The sequence below is a fragment of the Acanthochromis polyacanthus genome, chromosome 9 (genome assembly GCF_021347895.1).
Source record: "Acanthochromis polyacanthus isolate Apoly-LR-REF ecotype Palm Island chromosome 9, KAUST_Apoly_ChrSc, whole genome shotgun sequence".
NCBI classification, from domain to species: Eukaryota; Metazoa; Chordata; class Actinopteri; family Pomacentridae; genus Acanthochromis; species Acanthochromis polyacanthus.
The window spans coordinates 16,951,492-16,978,588 of record NC_067121.1 but is presented as its reverse complement, the minus strand read 5'-3'; the positions used below and the strand labels follow the sequence as shown (position 1 = coordinate 16,978,588).

The window sequence follows — 27,097 nt, the reverse complement described above, 5'->3', positions numbered from 1 at the left end:
TCAATTTGCCTTTCAACACCATTAGCTAACACAATGTAGCATTAGAACACAGGAGTGATGGTTGCTGGAAATGTTCCTCTGTACCCCTATGTAGATATTCCATTAAAAGTCAGCCATTTCCAGCTAGAATAGTCACTTACCACATTAACTAGACTGTATTTCTGATTCATTTAATGGAATCTTCATTGAAAAAACTGCTTTACATTCAGAAATAAGGACATTTCTAAGTCACTCGAAACGGTAGTGTAGTTAAAAACTCATCATGGTAAATGAACAAGTTTTACAACAATGCTCTGTTTCGGGTTAATTCAATTACACAAGAGGAAACTGCAGTATAACCACAGTGTTTTTAATTAAACTTAATGACATAACTCTGCCGTTGTGTTATTTTTGTATAGATGCAACAAATGAAATCTAAAACACTGTTTAAATAGCTTTAGATGTGCTAGTAGATTTTTTTTGTTTTTTGGCTAGCTATTTATCTAAGTGGTTACTGGTGCTTCATATTTCTGTACAGACATTGAAATGCCATCAGTCTTCTCATGCTTCTCCTGACTCTCAGTAAGGACAGACAAAGGCATCTTCCTCAAAATGTTACAGCTGTACTGCCTTGAAAACAGAACTTCTCCACATAACCTGTACAAAAAGTATTCTAATGGGAAGCAATATGTGCTCATGCAGACTCCCCTTCATCTTACACCCTGTCTTTTACACATCTTCTACCAATGTCATTACAAGGGCAATTTTATTGTAATGACTAAAAGGAATAATGGTAAGTTTATTAGCTCTCCAACCTTCTCTTTTCACAATAAACCCCCAAGTCTAGACGACTGGGCCTGTAGCAGGGTTTATTAAGGAAGCTGAAAGAGACCTTGGCATATCCTGAAAGAGGCCAATAGTTGTGATGCAGCGACATTAATTTTATGAGGGATGTAAATACAACAACTCAAATAAATGTCATATTTCTAAAACCAGAACAGCTTGGTTCAATGAAAAAATGACGAATACTGATCAAATAAAAGTCCAATTATTCTGACTGAGGGCCTTTTGACACTTTACTTCAGGGCACCTCCAACATCTCACCTCTCAAACCCAATTATATTCCTCAAATTTCCTTTCGAGAAAATGCAAGGTGTGCTGCCAGTTGAAGCCAAAAATTACACACACGTACTGTCTAATACCTAAAACTACTGTTTCTGGCACTTTTTTGGTCTTTGAAATCCATCCAAATGCTGCACAGACTGGGACAATTTATTTCAAAACACTCAGTTCCTAATAAACCTCTCTACACTTTCTTGCCAAGTCATTTTAAGTAGGTGAGCAATTTGTGGCTTTTTTTTTTTTTTTTTTTTTTTGCATTTTGCCCCAGAAAGAAAGAACTGATTAATTTGATTAGTATTTCATTATACATTCTATACTTGTTTATGGTAACACAGCATGTTTTTTTTTCATATTTCATCAATAACACTGTAAATTAACTAACAGCAAATTTACATCTGTTAAAGGTCTTATCCTCAGTGGTTAGTTGCTGAACATTTTGATTAGCTGATTCCTCTGACCACACTCTATCCTAATAAAATAAGAATGGATTTATTTCTCAACAATAGTCAGGCAGCAGATTTGGAGTCAAGTAATGCACATATAATCTGAGAGCTCTTTGAGATTTCACTACTGCAACCACATGTGTACTTGAATCTGCTAACAATCAAACCTAGGACCAGACACTTAAGCAGACAAGATCAACCCACAGAACATAATTAAAAGGAATCATATCATTATTTTTCTGTAATAAGTGTGGGTTTCCTCAAAATATCAAATGACAAATATCTGGTTTTAGCTCTCGTAACTCGCAGCTTGAGTTTACATAATATTTCATACTCCACAGTGACTCTTATCCCCAGTGGTCTCCTGGAGCCCACCAGAACACTACAGAAGCTCATGAGGACTGTTTAGAATTGATTGCAGAAAGTCTGCACTGTGTCGTAGAAGACAGGTGTTTGTAGTGAAGAGCTTCACTAAAGTGATGCACAGTAGCTCAGTGGTTAGCACTTTTTCCTTGTAGCTAGAAGATCCCCGGTTTGGGTTCTGGCCTTCCCGGGATCTTTCTGCATGGAGTTGATATGTTCTCCCTGTGTATGCGTGGGTTTTTTCTGGGTACTCCAGCTTCCTCCCACAGTCCAAAAACATGCTGAGATTTATTGGTAACTCTAAATTGTTCATCGTCAATGTGATTGTGATTGTTTGTCTCTCTATGTAGCCCTGTGATAGACTGGTGACCTGTCCAGCGTGTCCTCAGCCTTCACCCTAAGTCAGCTGGGACAGGCTCCAGCCCCTCTGCGACCCTAATGAGGATTAAGCGGTGTATAGTTAATGAATGGAGGGATGGATGTTTTATTTTGCCATTAAGTGGTTAAAGACAAATAAACAAAAACCATCATCAAAGTGTCCCACTTTCATTTAAACTGTTCTTTGTTTGAGGTGCTATGCAAGCAGTGTGGCATCAGAGATGTCTGTCACTGTAGTACTTTGGTCTAGAATAGAATATCTCTACCACTATTGGTTAATATGTCATAATATTTTAATAAATGCAATAAGCCTGATGATCCCTTGACTTTTCATCCAAAGTTGCTATCAGGTCTTTCAATATATCCTGAATAAACCCTGTAAAATGAATGACATTCCCATCAGTTTCACCTATAGTTTGCATTTTACTCTAATCAAGTAATAAACTCACCATTATATGTGCTTAATTTTAACAACTGAGCATTGCAGTTGTGAGCATGATAGCACATCCTCATTTGCTCTTTGTCCTGCATAAAGGCAGAACAGCTTATCCTACAGTGAGATTTTATAAGTGTTCCTGCACACAAACTGCTTTTATGAGATTTTCTATACAAATACGACAGCAACCTCCATCACTGAGATCCTTTAATTTCACAAACTTTGACTATATTAAATTCAGTCATCCTCAGAGTGTGACACAGGCTATAATGTAAAATGCTATTTCCTGAACAGCACAATGAGGAATCAGCAAGACTCAGAAGCATTACAACTTTCTGCTATTTTCATATCTTTGGAGTTCTTTCATATATAGCATAAGATACTAAGATGAGCTGGGAAATCCTGTGAACAATTTAATTCCATGCACATTACTGAGATATTCTTCTTCTGTCTGGAAGAACCAACTTAGACAGCTTCCTGATTCAGTTTTAGTGTAAAATGCTCATAAACTGTGAGTGGAGGAGTTTACCTGGGAAGAGCTCTTTGGTTGGAGTGCTGATCTGAACCTTTTTTCCCACTCGGTAAGCTATGTCAGGTTTGGATCCTCTCCGGACTGTGCAGAAGCCTGGTGTTTTCCGTACTCCTTCAGGAGAGCTCTGGAAGTCTAGCACCTTCAGTACATCCACTGGTTCTGCTGTTGGAGTAGAACAGTGAATAGATTATATTATCAAACAATACATGAGCAACAAAATTAAATAACATTTGCATAGTAATGAGCTATTTGTAGAATTCAGCTGTCACGCAAACAGCATTTTTGCCAAAGGAAAGAAATGGTTTCACGGAGGGGATAGTTTTTGTCATTATTCCGCAAAGGAATGTGGTGGAGTTATGTGACAGTCGGCGTTGGTATGTCTGTCTGTCTGTCTGTTTGCAACATTACTCAAAAATAGATGAATGGATTTGTATGAAATTTTCAGGGAAGGTCAGAAATGATACAAGGATCAAGTCATTACATTTTGGCAATGATATGGCTTATATTCTGGATCCACGGAGTTTTCTGTATCATTGTGAGATATAGTGGCAACACTGCAACTATGACAAGTGAACACTATGTTAGCTACCTGCTAACGATCACATGATTGTGGTCCTACTACAAATCAGCCATTGCAGACTTATTGGGACTTATCCATTGGAAATGATACAAGGAACAACTGATTAAATTGTGGGGATGTTTCCAAGTTCCATCAGGTCCCGCCGCCTGCTATATATTTAAGTCACGCAATTCGGTATCAGTACATAACATACATATCCCTGTGCTCACCACAAGGTCATTTTGTTTGTGGGTACATCTATATAAAATGGCCACATTATATGTTGTCATGATTTATGATCATCAATAACTAATAAACAAATGCTGCATTTCTAAAAAAAAAAAATGCTGCATTTTTGACAATGTCATATGGGGGAATGAACAGCCTTGTTGGAGTACTGCGCTCTCTGAGCGCTTTTCTAGTCTTTAATTGTTATAAATAATAAAGTTATCTCACTGCTGCCTATATTATTGTAAACAGTGTATGTGAAAATGCAGATCAAAGTTAAGGTTATTTAAAATTTATCCTTTGATGCTGCATTCACAAGCTGTTAAAGATCACAGTTAGTGCAGTATGGTATTATTTCAAAGTCAACTCTTACAAGTCAAGTAATTCTCAGTCTGCTGGAAACACAGGCTTAGTGCATCATGTAAGCAGAGAATGAACTGACTGCTAATACCATGCTAGATGTATGCGCTACTATAAAGAAAGTTAATAATTCAGTATAGATTAAACCAAATGAAGTAATGCATACATATATAATTAAAGACAAATTAACATGATGCATGACATTTGCTTGACATTTTTTGTTTTTTGTTGTATTATTAGTGCATATTTTGCATGTCATTGTATAGGACACTGATGACTTAGTTTAGCAGTTAATAGAGAATGTAATCAGCCTGGCGTTTTGATAATAAATCAAACATTACAAACATTACGGCCTGCGCCTGTTCAGGGACTGTTGGCCAAATCTGTCAGTTCAACCAGTTGTTCCTTTATGAGCTGCCTTGGCAGAGAAGCAGTAAAATTGTTAAGAACCTTTCAGCAGACATAATTGCCCCCCTCCACTCCTCCACCATTAGCCCCACAGCCAAAAAGCCATAGCATCTATTGGGTGGTAAAACTCATTGCTACTGATCACTGGGTCTGTTTCCCTGTTTCCTATTTTTTGTCTGTCCTGCTGTTGTCCAACTCTTGCTGCATTCGAGTATTTTACTCTGTCTCCTAGTGAAACTGTTCTTCTTCTTAAACCTCCTTCTCCAGTTCCTCGAGGCACAACCTTAGTTACAGTGTGATTATGAGAGGATTTAGGAAACCTAATAGGGTATGCTTTAAGGTCGGTGTATAAACAGGAGTGCTGACGTACAGTACAACGTCATCTAAACTTAATGCATGTGTGCCTGAGGCTGCACTAGTTCAAAAATACAGTAGGGAGTGGTCATTAATGTAAGATCATTAAGAGTGTTATTGTAGATAGAAATAGCAAATGTAGTTAAGTGTAGTGAAATGAGAAAGAATGAATTGTGTTGCTTATGAAATCAAGTTTTCCTTTCTGAGAGGAAAAGCAGTTACATCCTCTTTTAGAAGATGCATAGTTCAATAAATTGATCGCTTACTATCAATGTTGGTAAGCACTGGAATTGGTAATTTAATGACGTACACCGCATCTAAAATCATCTGTACATTCTTGTAATGCAATGTACACTACTGTTCAAAAGTTTGTGGTCACCCAGGCAATTTCATGTTTTCCATGAAAACTCACACTTTTATTCATGTGCTAACATAATTGCACACGATTTTTCTAATCATCAGTTAGCCTTTCAACACCATTAGCTAACACAATGTAGCATTAGAACACAGGAGTGATGGTTGCTGGAAATGGTCCTCTGTACCCCTATGGAGATATTCAATTAAATATCAGTCACTTCCAGCGAGAATAGTCATTTACCATATTAACAAAGTCTAGACTGGATTTCTGATTCATTTAATGTTATCTTCATTGAAAAAAGTTTTTCTTTCAAAAATAAAGACATTTCTTTTTTGAACGGTAGTGTATATACTGAAGTAAAAACAAAGACTTTACCTCTGCACATCAATTCTGCAGAAAATAAAATGACAAGCAAATAAATGTCCATTCCAAGCCAAACTTAGTTCACCCAAAGCATTAAAAGCTACTTGTATAACTGTTAAAGAAACTATGATAACAAAAAACTAGCATAACTGTTTCCAGACATCCCATATCTGTCACTAATTTGTCTTTTCACTGAGTCCAGAGACATGCTGAGTCTTCTTCAATTGCCCTGCAATGCTAAACAATGTCTGAACGGTCAGCTTATAATACCAAAAATATAACATGTTTAATGTTAAAATCTGTCTTTATAGAAGAAAATGTAGACTCGTGTTTGATACCAGCAAGACAGCTTTGTGGGAAAATAATTTAAAGAGATCAGACTAAAGCCTTTGTTGAAATCTACATAGGAGAAAATCTCCTCATTGGCCTTGTAATACTGCATTAAACCAGGAGGAAAACCAGGAGGAACGTTTGGAGAAGACACAGACAAACCAAAATAGCATATGCTGGGGGTGACAGTTGTATATAAAGAAATAAAATTTAAGGAAATAGTGTTGTAACCCCTTTCCACTCAGTGGAACAATCATATGTTCTTTCCTTATGGAAAAATATATAACCTTAATTGTGTTTACCACAATTTTCTGTGGGGCCTCTTCTCAAAATATTTCAACTTTAATCTACAGAAAATGCATTATTTTCACAACATTTCCCTTTGAGGAAGTGCTGATTATACAGTTCCTGTTCGTTTTCAGTGATCAGTAGGGGGTGATGGGTGGAGCTAGAAGTCCACATGCTGAAACCATTATGGCACTGGCACCACTCCCTATACCCCCCTAACTAAAACATACATGAGACTAAAGTGAGAAGGCCTCATCCCTGTAGCTGCTTCTCCTGTGACCAAAAAAATAACAGCTGAATCAAACCCTCTTGATTTGAGCACATGCTCAAGGGTCCTGTCTCAAGTCTTAGATCATGTGAAGAGCTGCTCTTTAAGTGACGAGCAGGAGTGGAGTCAGTTATGCCGACTTGATGCCTCAGTTTATGAATTTGATTTGGTGAGAGTATAAGCATCCAATAAGCTGCACTACTGGAAGATCAAGCAAAGACTTAATTTTCTTTTGATTTCTATTGATTGATTTGATTTCTAGAGAAAGCTTAAAGCCAAGTTAATGGAATCTTATTTAAAAATTTATTGTAAGGCAAAAATGTAAGCTTCTGTAAAATTCTTCTCTGGATTTTTGTTTTTATTTTTTTCAGTGTGAAAATCTAAGTTGTGATAAGGGTAGGCGATATAAGCTGTGCTTCAGCCTATGCCTTTTCAGTCGTTGCCCAACAGTAATTGTTTATTGTTAATTTGTTGTTTTGGATGCTGACTGAAATAAACTAAACTAAACTAAACTAACTAAAGAAGTCATCCTCATAGTAATGTTTATCATCTGGGCAAGAGAGGGAGAGAAAAGATTTAATGTCTGACACCCCACAAACAGCAATTCAATAGACAGACTGCCAGTCTGACCTCTGACGTGAGCACAGACAGAATATAGTAGAAATGTGAAATACCAAATGCCAAGTTTTAAACTTCACACAAAATGCCTCATAAAAAGGAAAATAGTCTGTGGCTCTTCTGAATATTGTCCTGAGTACAGAGCTACTGGTTGTTGAAAAAAAAGAAAGCTTGGACTAAAGGTCTCTTTGTGAGTTTCAGAATGCCTTTCTGCATTACTGCATACCTCAAGGCCTCATATATTCCAGATGTGCTGAATTGGCCAGGAACCCCCCCACCCCCACCCCCGACGCGCGTGCGCACACACACACACACACACACACACACACACACACACACACACACACACACACACACACACACAGACCCACCCACCAGCACCCCCCACCCCGACTTTTCAGTCCCTCTCCTTCCACAACCATTTCTTCACAGAAGCCCTGAAAAACAGGCAATATCCAAAAACCATTAAAGACCCCAAATGAGTAGGCACAGCTTTTGAAAAACTTTTCAGCCTTGTAGGAGGTCAAGCCAACACGCTATGCCCTCAAAACATCCTGACAAAAAGACTCCCATACTACTCCCGTAAAAAGAAATACACCATATTCTAATGATAAGGATGTAAAACCACAAGAGAGAGGAGACAGTTTTCTCGTGCCAAAGGTACCAAAGCAGTTTCAGACTCTCCACAATCTTGTCTGAGGGGTAATTTGTCAGTCTCTCTGATTTTTAATGACACATCTTCCTGACTGCTGTTGGGGGACTTGTGATATAGTATGTGCCATGCTAACAAGCTCCTAAGGAGAGTGATTTCCCCTGAGGCAGTAAAGCATGTAGTGACATGTGAAAACTCTGTTAAAATCATTAAAGCAATTTCACCAGTACACCCTAACACATTAAAATACCATTTACAGTTCTATAGGCAAAAATTCCTGCACTCCTCATCTCATAACTCAACAGAGTCATACGGTTTGATGTTTAGGTTTACATTTGTGATTAGCTTTTAAATCTATGATATTCTGACTTAATGTTTCTGTGGCTCTGTGGTCATGCAGCAGCATCTTGGGATGTCTTGTCGGTCTTTCTCGTGTCACTGCCATCTACTGAGAGTTGGCAGCATAGTCGGCAATTAAAGTACATCGGAGAGCCTGCAAATGTTTGCTAGCACATCATGCAATTATGGTTAGTTTAAATATCTGTCAGAGTGAAGAAAGATTGGCAATGGGCTAACCATGCCACTGTGGTATTTGCTTTCATGTTCTTTTAATTTTGCATCTCTGCAATTTGCCGTCTGTTGAAGAAGTATCAAAAAAAATGCACAGTACTTAAAGACAAGGGATGATGTTGGTCTTAATGGGACGTCAAAACTGCAAATATTAAAAGCAAAATGTTCAAAATAGACACACAGCTTTAACTCACACAATTTTATCCTGGCAAAAACAAAGTATGGATGTCCCTATGATTTTCCAGACAAAGGAAATAATAAAAGAATTCATTGTGACCCACATATGCTTATAAAGCAAAGAAAATGCCCTGATTTTTTTCTATTTTTCCATCAACGCCCCTTCTTGGAAGCAGTGGGAGCCTGGATAATGTGGAAAGATGGTGATCCTTCAGGTCTGAATATGAATTTCACTCCCAGAATTCCACAGTCGTGAGCCCAGTTTTCATAGAAGCTTCCATTATCCATCACGAAACATAAATATTTAAAGCGGACTAGAATTTACAGAAGGGCATCTGCCAAGTTATGATATCAATAAGGTAACCTATGGTTTATCAATTAAAATAACAAAGGAATATGTTGTGCCAATTTTACAGCTTTGGTGGATTTGATTTAACTATTGGGCTCTTAGTGCCCTCACTTTTTTTTATTATTAAAGATATGAATGTTTTCTGTGTATCCTGCCGGTTATAATATCAAACGTCGTGCGTAAATGTCGTGTGTAAAGGTGCGTAAAATGATCTTGTCACACTGTTCATATTAGGGTCATATACGATGCAGCGGAGTGTATATTACACCAACTTTGGCATCACTAATGAGCGTCATTGTTGCTCACTGACTATACGCGCACCTTTTACGCAGAGTATTTGTGTCAAAGATATCAACGCTGTCAGCCCCCTCCTCCCCTCTCCTCGCTGACCGCACCTGGATGGCAGATATTACCCACAGAGGAAAGACAAAAGAGGCATCTCTGTCTGTTTGTGCCAAGCTTAAATCACTTCTGGTCCAAAAGGAATTTGGAAAGATTACTCGCAGTGGAGTAAAGTTCAAGAATAATGTAAGTGTCTATATAACTGCTATAAAGTCAATCACAAGGCTTAGAGAAACAACCCTTGATGTCACAGCAGACCCATTTATTAAACGGCTCTTAAATCATGGCTGAGGTTGCAGTCGCATGATATCGTTTCATTTTGGTGCCAATCAGTGGCACACTTGAAAAGCTACAATTTGGAGCCATTCTCATAAAATGAAAACAGAAATGGAAAATTGTTTTGGATAGCGTAAAAAAGCAAACATAGAAAATGAAAGTGTGCATAAACTGAGTTAAGGTGGGTGTAACTGATGTCGACAGGCATTAATTGGAATAAAAGTGAAGAGCCAGTCGCTACGCCTGCTGCCATCTATGGGCCGTCTGCCAGCCTGCAGGACGCTCTCAGAGTCCGGGATGCCCTGGAGTTGGCAGAGGGACTGGTGTGATTGAAGCAACATGCAGCTTCTTACCTGCTCGGACACTGGCAGCTTGTAGGATTAAAATTAATGTGGCCACGGAGATTAACGTTGAATCCCAGAGCCACTTTTTCGTTTTCCACCTGGTTGTCCATCTTTTCGTCTCCATGGTGAGCGCCCGCAGCTGTACAGAAAACGGGCGGTTTTCTTGAAAATGAGGTCCCTTCCACAATCCACAGAAAATGTGCTTATACTACAGCGCCATGTGTAAAAGTATATGGATGCCTCTATCAGCCAGACTGGGCCCTTCAGATCCGCTCCCCCTTAAACCCAGCTCTCTCACTGATGGTGAAGGGTTTTCATGAAAAACGCACCGTGAGGAGGCAGGACAAACGCCGCAACTCTGAACCTGAACCGACTGTAGGATACTGACACTGGAAAATCCTCCGTTCATCAAATCACCAGTCGGGAAAGTTGTCTCGGAGCCCGCCCCCAATGCCTTAGAAGAGGTCTACACACAGTGAAGCAGAGCATCACCACATCCAGGAGAAAAAAGAAATGGGATTTTTGGCTCTTTAAAGGGAGCCGGATCTTGAGGAGCCGTTCCTTTCAAAGAGCCGTTCAAAAGACTGGCTCCTTGTTATATTCATTTTTTTTTTACAAGTCAACCAGGAGGATCTGTTTTTTATCAAGCAATCTCTGGTAGCAGTTATGAAATATGGATGTGGATCAGAGTAATTCAAACTGACACATCCCACAAATATATGAAGAGTTCATTTGCAAAAACAGGTAACTCTGTTTTGATAAATTTTCAGAAAACTTTTTTTATTGTTTACTTGTGATAATACCAATCAAACTGAAGCTGAGTGGATTTGACTCAGTTGAAAAATACATGACAAAATAGAGAAAAAATAAATTATTAGTGTTATTATTATTATTATTATTATTATCTCAAGTAAACAATAAAAAAATGAGTTTTCAGGAAATTTATAAAACGGAGTTTCCTGTTTTTGCAAATGAACTCTTTGTATACTCTATTGAGTTTTATTTATATTTTTATATACATATATACATTTTTCTTATTTCTTATTTTTTATAGTTTTTCTTATATTTTTAAAATGTTCTTATGTGGTTTACATTGTTTTTGTTATTGTTCCTCCGTCGAGGAACGCGGTGGAGTTGTGTGACAATCGGTGCACGTTTTTCTGTCAGTGCCTAACATTACACAAAAATGGAATAATGGGTTTGGAATGAAATTTTTAGGAAAGGACAGAAATAATACAAGGACCACCTGATTACATTTTGGCAATGATGAGTCTTATAGTCTGGATATGTTAAGGATTTCCGTATCAATATGAGATAGCAGCACAGCATCACTGTAACTATGACAATAAGTGAACACTACATCAGCTGCCTGCTGATGATCACATGATTGCAAATTCACAGCTGCAGGCTTATCAGGACTTAACCATCAGAAATTATACAACGACTGAGCAGTGTTGGTGGAGTACTGCACTCCGAGTGCTTTTCTTGTTTTTATATATATATATATATATATATATATATATATGTGTGTGTGTATATATATATATATATATATATATACATACTACCATTCAAAAGTTAGGGTTAGGGTTAGCCAGGCACTTTCATGTTTTCCATGAAAACTCACACTGTTATTCACAGTGTGATTACACAAGGGTTTCTAATCATCAATTAGCCTTTCAACACCATTAGCTAACACAATGTAGCATTAGAACACAGGAGTGATGGTTGCTGGAAATTGGACTCTCTACCCCTATGGAGATATTCCATTAAAAATCAGCCATTTCCAGCTAGAATAGTCATTTACCACATTAACAATGTCCAGACTGCATTTCTGATTCATTTATTATTATCTTCATTGAAAATGAGGGCATTTCTAAGTAATCCCAAACTTTTGAACGGTTGTGTATATCTATGATATATGGCACTGTACGTTGTTTGTTGACCAGGACTTGAAAGAGATGTTTTCTGACAAATATTGCATTGTGCTCTAGCTTGCGTGTTGTCCCCAGCAAAGTGCATCCAAATCCTGCTACATTTCCTGGCTCATTAATGTTTTTTTTTTGTCTTTGCTATTATCTCCTCCTCCCTGATAAAGCAGTAAATGTGGCTCCTCTCCAGTCTCCAGTCAGCTGGACTCAGACAGCACTCACACTCCTCCTCCTCCTCTAAGTTAGCTGCATTTATAAATGCATTCATGTGAATGGAGTGTGCTGTGGATCATGCAGACTCAGCGATATCGTTTGTCGTTCACATGAAGGCAGTGTGAACTCAGACTCATGGGGCAGACAGGTGACGTGAAGAAATCATGGGCCATTAGCACATATGAACATCTCGCAACTGTGAACCGGTTCTCAGTGTTCACTTAAAAGAACCGTTCAAACCACTGACTCGTTTGTGAACATCACATCTCTACAAACCAATTACTAGACCCATTGCAGTATCCTACAGATACCAGAACCCTAGCAGCACCTTTAACCATGGCTTTATCAAATGAAGGACAATAACACAAAAAAATAACACTGCAAATAAAGGGAATTGTCTGGTTTCTTAAATTTTAGCCAATGAAAAACCAACTTGTAAGAATAGGAAAGGAAAAAGATACAGGAGGAGGGACACTGAAATAAATTCAACACACCAAATGCAAATTAAGCGACGGGGTGGAGCTGTTATTTTAGACGTTTCCTGAAAGCATAAGAATGTGAAACGAGAGTCTGAATAACCCCGGTATGGGCCACTTGCTAATATAAAAGCCACAATGGCCAAAATGAAATGTTTTCCAGACTGTAGGAGTTTCCTCCAGGAGAAAAGATTTTATTTTTTTCTGACAGCAGGGCTTCTGAGGGCTGGTACAAATTAATGGTAAAAAGCTGACTGGAACAATGAATGGAACCACAGGTGGTAGCTATAGAGTTCCTCCCCTGATTTGTTATTTCTTGTATACAATGAAAGATGGATTTAACAGTGCAACAGCCATTATTACACAAAGCCAAACACATTTCCAGAAAATTTGTTGGTATTAATGTGTTTAAACAAGGCAGAAATTAGAACCATAGGCTGAGCAGATATTCAGTGTGTTGAGGGAGTGAAGAGTTTTGCACAGCATGGTGCAGGTGTGAGTAATTAAACTGTGATGGTTTGGATCAAGTAAAGGGATGGAGACTCCAAAAAATACCATTCAGCATGCCTAGACATCCTTTCAAAGTCAAGTCAAGTGAATTTTAGCCAAAATGACTAATGTGAACCTAAGTACTGATAATGATAACAACACTAAGTGTCCATAGCCATATTAGTGAATCTTTAAATATTTAAGTAGGTATCCAGGTGCTAATGTCAGCATGGTAATGACATAGAGACAATGGTATCATTCTGATATTGAGCAGATAAAAAGTTTTCCATGTCTCTCATGTTAGCTAAGTGTGTTATTGAACTCACTTCAACTCAATTTTATATATAGAGTGCTAATTACAATTCAAATTGTCTCAAGATGCTTTACAGAACTCTTGTGCCTGAACCCCCAGAGCAAACCCTAAGGCAATGGCGTCAAGAAAAAAACCCTCCATTTTAACAGGAAGAAACCTTGAGCCCAAATTGTCAGGCTGATATTTATTAATGTGTTTAAGCACAGCACATTTGTTTCTGACGTGAATGTTAATACATTTATGATGCAGGTCCTAAACGGAAGTGGATCATTCCAGAATTGGAGGACATTTTACATCCCACATATCAAATTTCAAATAATCCATGTAAAAAATACAAAAACATGCGGTTGTTGTGTAAATCTGATTGTCCTGAGACCAAATCTAAAAAAAAAGCAAGAGAAAAGAATGTCTGAAAATATTTCTTAAAATACCAAATAAGTCTAGAGTTCCCCCGAAACTACCATTTTCTTCTTGTCCCACCTCCCTGGTGACCAAACTGAATCTCAAATAAAACAGTTAAAATTAAATTTAAAACTCCCTTTTTTGGTATTAGTTGTTTGTTTGTTTTTTAGATTGGTGACTCTTGTAATGTGGGAACATTTTTTAATCAACATAAAATTTTAAATAACAACTATTATGCATGGAACGTGTGTCCCACAACATGCACCCAACCCTGTAAGCATACCCTTTTTAGCTTGTAGAAGAAGGACAAAACAGTGAATCACATGATACATTGGAATTATCATCAAACACTTTTCCAAAAGGATGGGTAGAGCAAAGCTATGTCCTCTCTTCTATTTTTCATATTTTCATAACATTGATTGAATGTCTCACTCCCCCTCATGCAATCCTGTTATGCATATTTTCAGGATAAGACTAATTCTTTGACTTTTTTCCATCTGTAAGTTTGTCCTCGTGGTCAGCAGTAACAACTAGCTAAATATCTAGCTTCTACTGGTGAAGAAAAAGCTAGCATTAGCATGGATTAGCAATCCTGCTTCTGTGATTAGAGTTGGGATAGCAAACAACAAATAAAACACGAAACAAAAATGGTACCATTGATGTGTAAGCTGAGTCAGTCAAGTCTTTGATTGTTTATTACCTATTATTGATGAATATGTAGCAGACAATTGTAAAAGAGAACGTTTTTTTTTTTTTTGAAATTTGAATAACTTGTCTTCCTGGAATGACCCATGTATCAGACAAATAAAAAAAAGGAATAACTTGACTATACTGATGCCACCAGATGTAATGTCAGAGCATAGTGTCACAAGTCATCTTGAGGAGGGAATGCATGTCTGCACCCAGTTTCACAGAAATCCTTCTCTCAGAGCCACAGTTGCCAGCTTTATGGTGACAGAGCCAGAAGGTGTCCAGTGTTCACAGCCTAACCATCCCACACAACCAGTAGTGAAGGTTGCTAGAGGGCTAGAGACATGCACATAGACCTGGAGATGCATACAGTAACTTGCTTTTCTGGCATAATTTTTTGGGCAGAGAAATTAAAACTATAGCTGCTGTCTTGCCTTTATAGTCAAATGGTGAATGAGTGATGAAAAACAATCACTTTGGCCTACAGATTTGCTGAAAAAAAAAGATGGCTCTTGTGTCAAATGCTTGTTTAAGTGTGACTGAAGTAGCTCCGTGGCTAACAGACTGTTTCAATCATTTGCAATATCCATGTGTGACAAAATTTGATGAACTTGTGCTTGCTCAGCAGTAGAAAACTTTCTTGAAAGCATGCTGGGTATTGGTTTCTGGCAGATGGTTGTTTTTTTTTTGTTTGTTTGTTATTTTCTTCAAGCTGTTTGGCAGAGAATGTCAGAACCTCTTGTTCATGTCATTTCCTGGGACTGTAGCCCAAAATGTTTGGTTTGATCTGAATAGGCCCGCATTGGCAGAGAAGACATGTGAACAACTGAAACGAAAGTCTTCAGTTGTCCTTTTCAGCCTGGCTCAGTCAGCCGACAAAATGTAGTGACAGACATCCAGTGTCTGCTTATAGATGCTTGTTTCAGGACCAGTCTACAATTTTCAAAAAGGCTTGGCTTTAGAGCTGCCCTCTTTGCAGCTGAAAGCATATGATTACAACTGATGCATTTACTACCAATGTGTACCAAGATGACATTGTATAATTATTCTATAATAGGTTTCTACTCTATGCACGGTTCAGCCCAGACCAGCTATAAAAACAGAAAGGGCTTAAAAATGTTGCCCAGTAACTTTGTTTTTCTACTGGAAGCAGTTTTTAATCAGAGCGCTTTCAAGTTTCAGACTAAATTTCTTCTTCTGCCAGAAACAGTAGACAAGTCTAGATGTCAGCAAATTTAGAGTCACTTGAGTTGCGGCATTTCAGTTCAAGAAAGAAAGCTCTTTGAAGGCATACTGAGATATTGTTCTGTGTATTTATGCGATTTGCAACCAATAATATATTAAATGTGAGTGATTTTTATAAGAATGGGGAAACTGCAACAAATCACAAACATCACTTTTGAATAATAAAGCTACAGCCACAGCTATGAGGAAACTATCTCTGCAAGGTTATCATAGCAACATCTTTACATTAATAGTAGCAGCAAGCAATGAAAGACATTCTGTATTGTGGGCAGTAATGAAATCAAGTCTAATTAAGTCTCCTTTTGCTCCAAACACATCTACAAGTGCTGCAGAAAAGGCAGGAGAGACACAGGAGACAGGCGACGCAAAAACAAATGTACTTGGAACTGAATGGTTAGAGTAGTTTCCTTGGCTAAGATACAATACAGAGAAGAATGAGATGCATTGTGTAAATTGTGCAGACTGGGGTGGTGCCAATGCTGGTAGTTTACAACTGACTCCACAAACTAACTAAACACTTCAAAACTGCCCATTGAAAGCTCGCAGCACAAGCTATGCACAGCTAAGTTCCTCTTCCCGTGCTTTCACCCTTAAGGCAACATTAACCAGGTAAGTGAGAAAGCCAAGCTGTGTGTTATAGAGGTGTTCACTATTACTGCTAAAGAATCTCTGCTTTACCAAAGTAATGTACCATAAATTGACTAAATTCAGTTCTGATATTTTTCTGCCAAAAACCCTTGTGTTAGTCCACATGCACTGCAGTACCATATAATATGTCATCTTAATTTTATATACCTTTCTGCGTCTAAAAGCTTATTGCACAACAAACAGGTGAGGTTTACGAAAACAGTTTCACATTTGGCAGTTGTATCTGGTTAGACTTAATATAAGCTATCTATCTAATTTTATTTTGTGGAAAAGATCTGGTTGTTTTCTGAACATCATTTGAAGATTGTACCACAAAGTACGTCATTTCTGTTCCAAGCAATCCTCATGCAGAGAACAAGTTTTCCACAGTTTTCTTTCTACTAAAGAAATAGTCCCCAAAACACACATGACATGGGCTCATCCTCCTCCTCACACATCCTCGTTTAATCTCTTTTTGTGCTAATGCTCATATACTGATATTTGACGGTAACACCACTAAATATTGGCGATACCATCTGTAAAACTTGTTGGCACTCCTGCCACCACTGTAAAAAAAAGATCAGTATGAAGCTCTGTGAAATTCTGTACAGTGTAATGGAAACTTCTTCAGTCTAGATGTAAAGCAGAATTTCCTCTAGTCACTTAGTATGCTTCCACTTGAGGACTGTGGAAAAATCGCTTTTCATTTTCTTCTGCCACATATAAGTCAGCAACCCTCTAGCATGTAGAAGTTCAGTGGGTGCTCAGAGTTTCCTCAGCTGGATGACAAGAAGACTTCGAACCCAGGTTTCTGCTTGAATGAGGATTCCCTTCATCTTTATGCCTACAAAAGCTGCAGCATGAACAAATTTAGAACCAGACATGTGCTACCACACTCACATTACATATCTCAAGTTGATGTAGCCTCAAGAGCTGCTCATTACTATGAAATATCAAACCAGAAAGCACCACATGACTGGATGGGGGTGGAGAGGGATGCATTCTAGACACTGCAGACCGCACAACCACTGAGTGGAATGTATGTTTGTCTGGGCATGTTTGTGAAAGGTACATGTGGTGCCCAGACAGTTTCACCTAGTGGGACTTTGTTAAGAATTGCGGAGGTGTATTTGCACTTTCAGACTTTGTAAAGTTGCCTGTTTTCATATTGTGAAGTCATTACTCACTAGTGTAAAAGAAAGACAAGTAAGAGCAACCAACAAATGAGATAGCAGTTTGGCATAAACCTGTAATAGAATAGACAATTTCACACAAAAAATCTGAACAACCTGTCTTTAGCATTAGGCATGATTAACTGCAGGTCTCTTCAACACATTATGTTCATTTTATTGGTAAAAATCTGTATTTAAAAAAAAAAGTGGGGTTGCCATGGGGAGGTGTGTATGGACTGCCAGAATGTTTAGGTGGATAAAAAATGAAAAAATAGCATCCTTATGAATGAGAACTGAGGAACCGAAGTTTCCCAGCAGAACATTCAACTGTAACATGATCACCCATCAGTAACACTTCACCTGTCATTGATTTTAATGTGCAGGCTAATCAGTTTATGAAAATAACTTATTTAGCAGCAGGATGTCACATATAGAGTGAAGGGAAGATACAATGCACAGATAGTGTATACATTTCAAGCATATTGTATTCAAGCTATTCTATGTGTCCTCCTTTTGATAATGCCTATACACTGAACAAACACATAAATGCAAACATGCAAACAGTCTTTCTCTCTAACTTACAAGAAAAGTTCAAAACCTCATGTCTCAATCCTATCGCTCTGGATAGAAAACTGTGAGATTTAACCACCTGTGCAGCAAAGGTGTTTGAGCTGTGTCGTGTACAGCGATGATACATGAAGGAAGAGACGTCTTAACTTCTTAACAGTGCTTTTTACTGGGCAGCATTTGCGGTACGTTACAGGCGAGCCAACAACAGACACAGTTCTGTTTACGTAAGTGCGTGATGACGCAGACACTACAGTGGCCTGTAGGCTCATATCATGACATCTCCCCTTCTTAGTAGATTATTTTATCATAAGAAACAATTTTCTCTTTTCTGTTATTTCTTTTATAATATAACTGCGTTCAGAATACTTGTACAACAGTACTAACATATATTGCACACGCTAGGATTAAAGTTACCTCAGTGCTACAATGAGAACATACATTTTCAAAGCAATGTAAACAAAAGAACTGTATCTTTTTTTTTTTTCTTTCCTGTCCAACAGTAACCCTTTTTTTTTTTCTTAACATTCTCACTCTTTATACCTCTGGGGAACTCTTATGGCTCGACCCCTAGAGGTCACTCGCACAGCGTTATGAGGTGTTAAGTGCTGTGGCTGTCTAACAGTCTCATTGGATTGTCCTGTATCCAGTTTTTGTTCAGCAGGGACAGCTTTGAGAGGGCTACTGGGCTGTTTTACTGGGGAGCCCTCCAGTGGTAGTATCTGTGGCACATCTGGATCAGGAATGAGTTGGAGATGTCTCCTGTTCCTGCGTGATACCGCCCCATTGTCCATCTTCACCAAATATGAGCGCGGTTCATCACATTTGCTGAGAACTTTGGCAGAAGTTTTCCACACTTTTTCTCCGTCCAACTTTACTCTGACGTCCTGTCCTGGAAGTAACTCGGGAAGTGGTCGAGCGGAGTGATGGCGGTCATGGAAAAACTTGTAAGATGATTTGGTTTGAGCATCCTTTAGCAGAATGCTTTGTTTATTTGCAGGCTCAAACTGCATTTTGTTGTCTAGCATTGGCAGTGTGGTTCTAATGTGTCTCCCTGTCATTATCTTTGCTGGGCTCTCACCAGTTGCAGTATTCGGAGTAGCTCTGTAACACATTAGTGCTAGATGAGGGTCTGGTTGTTTCAGGATATGTTTTGCTGTTTGGACGGCACGCTCTGCAGCCCCGTTTGCTTGTGGAAAGTGCGGGCTGGAAGTTACGTGTGAGAATCCATACTCCGCACAAAACTGCTTGAACTCGTCTGAAGTGAATTGTGTGCCGTTATCGGTAACTAACTCCAGAGGTATTCCCCATCTCACAAACAAACTTTTTAGTCTGCCGATGACCTGTCTACTTGAAATGCTTGACAGGTGACCAATCTCAATGTCTCTGGAATAGTAGTCAGTCACAATCAGATAGTTTTGTTTCTCAAACTCGCATAGGTCGGCCGCAATGCGCTGCCAGGGTCCTTCTGGCAGGGGAGTAGTGAGAAGAGGCTCGTGTCTTAGTGAAGGTTTATTTTCGATACAGAATCTGCATGTAGAAACAAGCTGAGTAATATCCATGCTGATGCGTGGCCACCACACTGACATCCTTGCTCGGGCGCGACACTTCGTTAGTCCTTGGTGTCCCTCATGGATGCGTTTTAGAACATCTTGCCTGAGAGCTGCAGGAATGACCAGTCTGTCCTGATACAGTACTAGTCCGTCTGCCTCTGAAAGCTGTGAGCGTGCTGAATAATAGCCATGAAGAGAAGGATGCAGTGACCGTTTGGGTGGCCAGCCTTTTTGTATTAGGCTGATGACTTTTGCCAACTCTTCGTCCTGTAGTGTGGCTGCTTTAATTTCTCTAAGTTTTTGAGATGACACTGGTGCGTTCGTTACAACAGACTGCAAGTAAACTTGTACCTCGTCATCAGTACTGCTGTCGCTGGTGTTGCTCAGTGGGTTTCTGGAGAGAGCGTCCGCCACAGTTAGTTGCTTCCCCGGGACGTGCTCTGCAATCACCTGAAATCTCAAAAGCCGCATTAGAAGTCTTTGGCACCTGGGAGGAGCTCTGTCTAAATCGTACGTGTTTATCAAAGGGACCAGTGGTTTGTGATCTGTTTGTAATCGGAAACTGTCCATGCCCTGTACATACCGTGCAAATCTCTCACAGGCCCATACTCCTGCCAAACACTCTTTCTCAATTTGTGAGTATCTTTTCTCAGAGTCTGTTAGAGTGCGGGAACAGAAAGCTACTGGCTTTAACTTGCCCTCGTGTACCTGTAGCAGAGTGGCTCCCAAACCATAGCTGCTGGCATCCGCACTAATGATAGTCTCTCTTTTTGGATCGTAATACATAAGCGCTGGCGCTGATACAAGCATCTCCTTCACTTCTTTGAACGCTTGCTCTTGTGCGTAGTTCCAAGTCCACTTGCTCTCCTTCCTGAGCAGGTCTGTGATTGGATGGAGCTTGGTTGAGAGATCTGGGAGAAACCGTCCCACGTAATTGATGAGGCCTAGGACCTGCCTGAGCTCTTCCACGTTTGTTGGGCTTGGCATTTCGGTTATGGCCTTGACTTTGTCGGGGTCTGGTTTCATTCCCTCAGCGCTGATAATGTGTCCAAAGTACTGTATTTCTGATCGTGCAAAATGACACTTCTGCTTGTTGAGTTTTAGTCCGCTTTCTTTGATAGTTCTCAAAACTCTGCTCAGACGCTTATCGTGTTCTTCTTTTGTCATGCCATATACCAGTACGTCGTCCATCACGACTACTACACCATCGTGACCCCTCAGCAGCTCAGACATTTGTCTTTGGAAAATTTCAGGGGCGGACGTAATCCCAAAAGGTAAACGCTTGAAGCAGAATCGCCCCATAGGTGTGATGAAAGTAGTTAGTTTTCTGCTGCTTTCTTCCAACGGGATCTGCCAGAATCCACAGGATGCATCCAATGTGGAGAACACTTTTGCTCCCGCTAGTTTTGGGGCTATGTCCTCCAGCGTCGGCAGCATGTACCTTTCACGTCTGACTGCATTATTTAGACGCTTGAGGTCAACACACACCCGAACTCTTTCTCTGTTTTTCTTTTCAACCGGTACCATTGGGGCACACCAATCAGTGGGCTCTGTGACCTCTTCGATTATCCCCAGTGTTAACATACGTTTTATTTCAGCCTCAACTTTTGGCAAAAGGGGAAAAGGCACTCTTCGCGGTGTGGTTAAGGAGTAGGGCTCTGCATTGGCTTTAAGTTCAATCTTGACCGGATCACATTTGAGAAGGCCAATGTCCCCGAAAACATCCTCCAACAGTTCTGTGTTTATGCCATCAACTCGTTTTACTAGACCCATTCTCTTGGCTACACTCCCACCAAGCAGGTTATGTGCATAAGGGCCAGTAATAACAGTTATCCAAAACTTGTACTTTTGTCCTTTGTAGTAGCTTGTGGCCAGGAATTTGCCTGAGCATTGTACCTTTCCTCCTGGGCTTGTGACGTGCAGTGACTTATGCTGAGCGACCAGACGGGGGCAGTGTTGTAGCTTCTTAACTTCACCCTGTGTCATGACTGTAATGTCGGCTCCTGTATCTATTTTGAACTCGACCATGTTGCCATTCACAGGTAAGTTCACCAACCATTCCTCGTCTGTACCTTGTTGCTCAATAACAGTGTCTTTGTTCACTGCTCCAATGAAAAACTGATCATCAGTGTCCAGCTCACAGGGAACAGCAGTTACTTCCTTGAGAGTCTTTGAAAAACAAGCTACCTCAAAATGTCCGATTTTGTTGCATTTCCTGCACTTTTTGTTTCTTGCTGGGCAGGGCTGAGTTTTTCCGTGTTGTCTTTTACAGCGGGTGCAGCTTGTAGAACTCGGCTCGCAGTCCTCAGCTCTCCCTCGCTGGCTGTGCGCAGTCCATTTCTTATCATAGGACCTTCTCCTGCCTTGTTTCATTGCATCTAGTGTGCAGTCTGCGCGCATAGTGGTGTTCTGTTGCTTTATCTGTTCGCTTTGTCTTGCTATTTGAATAGCTTTCTCGAGTGTGAGGTTAGTTTCAAGCTGTAGTTTCTGAGACACATCGCTGTCTGATATGCCTATCACAATTCTGTCTCTGATTTGTTCGTCTTTCATGGCTCCAAACTCGCAGTATTGGGCTAGTTCGTACAAACTCCTCACAAACGCCTCCACAGATTCACCAGGCTTCTGTACTCGCTTGTAAAAGCATGCGCGGTCATGAATAACGTTGCGCTTCGGCACAAAGTGATCGCTGAACTTTTGAATGACTTTACTGTAGTCCAACTTTGAACGTGTTCTCTCCGTACCTTCTTCTTCCTCGTCTGCTTCTGAATCTTCGCTGTCACTAAACATGAACGAATCATATATGGCTTCTGCCTCTCTTCCCATGGCGTAGAGAAGTGTGTTTACTTGAACCTCGCCGCTGTCTTTATTAAGCTTCGAGGCTATTCTGTAGCGGTCGAAGCGGCGGCGCCATATTGTCCATTCGGCCGGCTTCGAAAAATCAAACTGCTCTGGCGGTCCGAACTTTGCCATTGCTCCGTTATGCAGGCGTCCTGTCGGCCACTTCTGACACCATGTCGTGTACAGCGATGATACATGAAGGAAGAGACGTCTTAACTTCTTAACAGTGCTTTTTACTGGGCAGCATTTGCGGTACGTTACAGGCGAGCCAACAACAGACACAGTTCTGTTTACGTAAGTGCGTGATGACGCAGACACTACAGTGGCCTGTAGGCTCATATCATGACACCTGCTTTGTCTTATTTGAGTAGTTTTGTCTCGTTTTTGTGATTTGTGTCTTGTTTCTGTTGTTTTGAGTCTCGTTTCTGTCATTTTGTGTCTTGTTTCTGTCATTTGTGTCTGTTTCTGTCATTTTGTGTCTTGTTTTGTAATTTTGTGTCTTGTTTCTGTTGTTTTGAGTCTCGTTTTTGTCATTTTGTGTCTTGTTTCTGTTGTTTTGAGTCTCGTTTCTGTCATTTTGTGTCTTGTTTCTGTCATTTTGTGTCTTGTTTCTGTCATTTTGTGTCTTGTTTTTGTAATTTTGTGTCTTGTTTCTGTTGTTTTGAGTCTCGTTTCTGTCATTTTGTGTCTTGTTTCTGTCATTTTGTGTCTTGTTTCTGTCATTTTGTGTCTTGTTTCTGTCATTTTGTGTCTTGTTTCTGTTTTGAGTCTCGTTTGTCATTTTGTATCTTGTTTCTGTCATTTTGTGTCTTGTTTCTGTCATTTTGTCTTGTTTCTGTCATTTTGTGTCTTGTTTCTGTCATTTTGTGTCTTGTTTTTGTCATTTTGTCTTGTTTCTGTCATTTTGTGTCTTGTTTCTGTTTTGAGTCTCGTTTGTCATTTTGTATCTTGTTTCTGTCATTTTGTGTCTCGTTTCTGTCATTTTGTGTCTTGTTTTTGTCATTTCGTGTCTTGTTTCTGTCATTTTGTGTCTTGTTTCTGTCATTTTGTGTGTTGTTTTTGTCATTTTGTGTCTTGTTTCTGTTGTTTTGAGTCTCGTTTTTGTCATTTTGTGTCTTGTTTCTGTTGTTTTGAGTCTCGTTTCTGTCATTTTGTATCTTGTTTCTGTTGTTTTGAGTCTCGTTTCTGTCATTTTGTGTCTTGTTTCTGTCATTTTGTGTCTTGTTTCTGTCATTTTGTGTCTTGTTTCTGTTGTTTTGAGTCTCGTTTGTCATTTTGTATCTTGTTTCTGTCATTTTGTGTCTTGTTTCTGTTTTGAGTCTCGTTTTTGTCATTTTGTATCTTGTTTCTGTCATTTTGTGTCTCGTTTCTGTCATTTTGTGTCTTGTTTCTGTCATTTGTGTCTTGTTTCTGTCATTTTGTGTCTTGTTTCTGTCATTTTGTGTCTTGTTTCTGTTGTTTGAGTCTCGTTTGTCATTTTGTATCTTGTTTCTGTCATTTTGTGTCTTGTTTCTGTTTTGAGTCTCGTTTTTGTCATTTTGTATCTTGTTTCTGTCATTTTGTGTCTCGTTTCTGTCATTTTGTGTCTCGTTTCTGTCATTTTGTGTCTTGTTTCTGTCATTTTGTATCTTGTTTCTGTCATTTTGTGTCTTGTTTTTGTCATTTTGTGTCTTGTTTTGTCATTTCGTGTCTTGTTTCTGTCGTTTTGTGTCTTTTCTGTCGTTTTGTCTTTTTGTAATTTTGTTTTGTTTCTGTTGTTTTGAGTCTCGTTTTGTCGTTTTGTGTCTTGTTTCTGTCGTTTTGTCTTGTTTTGTCTTTGTGTTCTGTCATTTTGTATCTTGTTTCTGTCATTTTGTATCTTGTTTCTGTCATTTTGTGTCTTGTTTTGTCATTTTGTGTCTTGTTTTTGTCATTTTGTGTCTTGTTTCTGTCGTTTTGTGTCTTGTTTTTGTAATTTTGTGTCTTGTTTTGTCATTTCGTGTCTTGTTTCTGTCATTTTGTGTCTTGTTTTTGTCATTTTGTGTCTTGTTTCTGTCGTTTTGTGTCTTGTTTTTGTAATTTTTGTTTGTGTTCTTGTTTTGTCATTTTGTGTCTGTTTCTGTCATTTTGTGTCTTGTCATTTTGTCGTGTCTTGTTTCTGTCGTTTTGTGTCTTGTTTTGTAATTTTGTATCTTGTTTCTGTTGTTTTGAGTCTCGTTTTTGTCATTTTGTCTTGACTGTTTTGTCTCGTTTTTGTCATTTTGTGTCTTGTTTTTGTCGTTTTGAGTCTCATTTTTGTTGTTTAGTGTCATTTTGTTTTTTTCAGTGTTGTTTTTGTTCTCTTTGTCTCCTCATACTGTAGTGTGTGTCTCCGTGCCAGAATTTTTGTCACATGACTGTCGGTCACAGCTGAGCGGCTGTTTTTGTGGTTGCAGGGAGGAATGCAGAATTTTTTTGTTTTTAACAGAATCAAGTCAGAGAAAGTTCTATATTTTTTATAATTACTAAAACCAGGAGCGTAGAATACAGAGATTTTTGTCAAAATATGAAAATAATGTGCAAATCCTGCAGAATATGGTGCAAAAATGACTGGTATTTACAATGAAGGTGCAGAATTATTTGTATTTACAATTAAAAGACAATATTAAAAAGTCTAAAGTGATTCTATCCAGAAAATAAACAGAATTATGTCATCACTGTCAGTCTTTAATAACATCAAGCAGCCCTGATGTGCAGATAGATGTTTGTTAGGAAAAATAAGGAAGCAAATGTGCAAATCCTGTACGGTGCAAAAATTACAGGAATTTACAAAAGAAGTGCAAAATTATTTATATTTACAACAAAAATACTGCATTAAAAAGTCTAAGTAAAAAAAAATCTATACAGAAAATAATAAATCCAGAGAATCGTAGCATCATAATGCCACTTTTTAATAATGTCAAGCAGCCTTGATGTGCAGATTCGTTACAGATTAAGGAAACTAATGTGCAAAAGAATGGTAATTAACATGCACATCCTGCAGAAATACCATGGAAAACGACTGGTATTTACAGTAAAAGTGCAAAATTATGTGTATGTACAATAAAAAAAAACTGTATTTAAATGTCTAAGTAAAGTAAATCCATACAGAAAACAATAAAAACAGAGAATCAAGAGATCAGTGTCAGCTTTTAATAACATCAATCAGCACATGTGTACGGATTCATCCCAGATTGAAGTTACATTTAAGAAAAACAAGGAAACTAATATGCAAATCCTGCAGAAATGTGGTGCAAAAATGACTGATAAAAAATGGTAGTAAAAAGTCTGAGTAAAGCAAATCTGTACAGAAAATGACAAAAACAGAGAATCATGAGATCACAAAGCCAGTTTTTAATAATAGCCAGCTGCCCTCATGTGCAGATGTGTCGCCGGCTCGCCAGCGTCTGGCTCCTTGATGAGAAGCATCTGCAGTCAGACGTAACCCGATTAGGAGGTACGGTGGCCCCGAGGGGACAAGAAGGGGCCGAGGCCTGGTGGTTGCAGATGTTGTCCTCTCCGACCTCACACCTGCAGACCTCTGACCATCTTCAGTTGTCGCTTTCACACGTCTCTGTGTCTCCTTTCTGTCTTCCTCTTCTCGGCCTCCTCCTGTCCTCTCTGCTTCGTATTTCCTCTCCCAGCCTCCTGCCCTCTGCCCCGCCACGCCACTCTGTGTTAAAATGAAGACGACAGCACGGTTTTTCCCCCACGTGATCTTGTTCATTTTTCACCTCTGGGTTTGTTCTTGCCGTCTGAGTTCTGTGACCTTCGTCTTTGTTTAGCTCCAGATATCCACACATGAACACGTTCAGCAGCTCAGCTTCTCTGATGTTTTTCGATTTACATTTTGAATTGATGTGTCAGAAAAACGAGCCGTACTCTGATTTTTCTGAGCAGCAGTTTTTGTGTTTTTCACTCATTTTTCTTTTCTGTGATTCAGTTTTCACCTCTATAGAAACTCAAATCATTAAAGTGGCTTTTCTTTGTCATTTTGGATAATTTTTTTTAAAGTAAATTGATTTTTTTTTTTAACCAGTTTTGAATAATTTAGGCCAAAATCTTGAGTACATTTGGACAAATCTCAAGTTACTTCTAAGCATATTCCTCAATCTGGACTAGTTTCATGTTGTTTTGAACCAGTTTTGAATCATTTTGACCCAAATCTGAGTCATTTTCTGACAGTTTTTGAATCCTTATAGACTTATCAGGACTTATCCATCAGAAATGATACCAGGAACAACTGATTAAATTGTGGGAGTTAATTCCCGCCGCCCGCTACATACACCCCCTGTCAAAAGTTTTGAGACGGGTTCTCATTCATTTGAATGAGAAAGTGTCCTAAAGCGTTTGAGGGGTGTATTTAGGTCACGTGATTCGGTATCCGTACATAACGTACACATGCAGAACACGCGCCTGGAAGGTCATTTTCTCTCTGGGTACATCTATATTACACGGACACATTCTATGTTGCCGTGGTTTCTGCC

At 39.1% G+C, this 27,097-nt stretch overlaps 1 protein-coding gene across 1 annotated transcript in view; it reads right to left on the bottom strand.

Annotated features, from left to right (window-relative positions):
- Positions 1–10,509, bottom strand: part of LOC110964492 (collagen alpha-1(XI) chain-like) — a 96,979-nt gene extending 86,470 nt beyond the window's left edge. Inside the window, 2 exon segments of the mRNA XM_051953671.1 lie at positions 3,251–3,415; positions 10,107–10,509. Of these exon segments, the coding sequence (XP_051809631.1) occupies positions 3,251–3,415; positions 10,107–10,221 (280 nt within the window). The 5' untranslated portion in view covers positions 10,222–10,509.
- Positions 10,510–27,097: the final 16,588 nt, after the last annotated feature.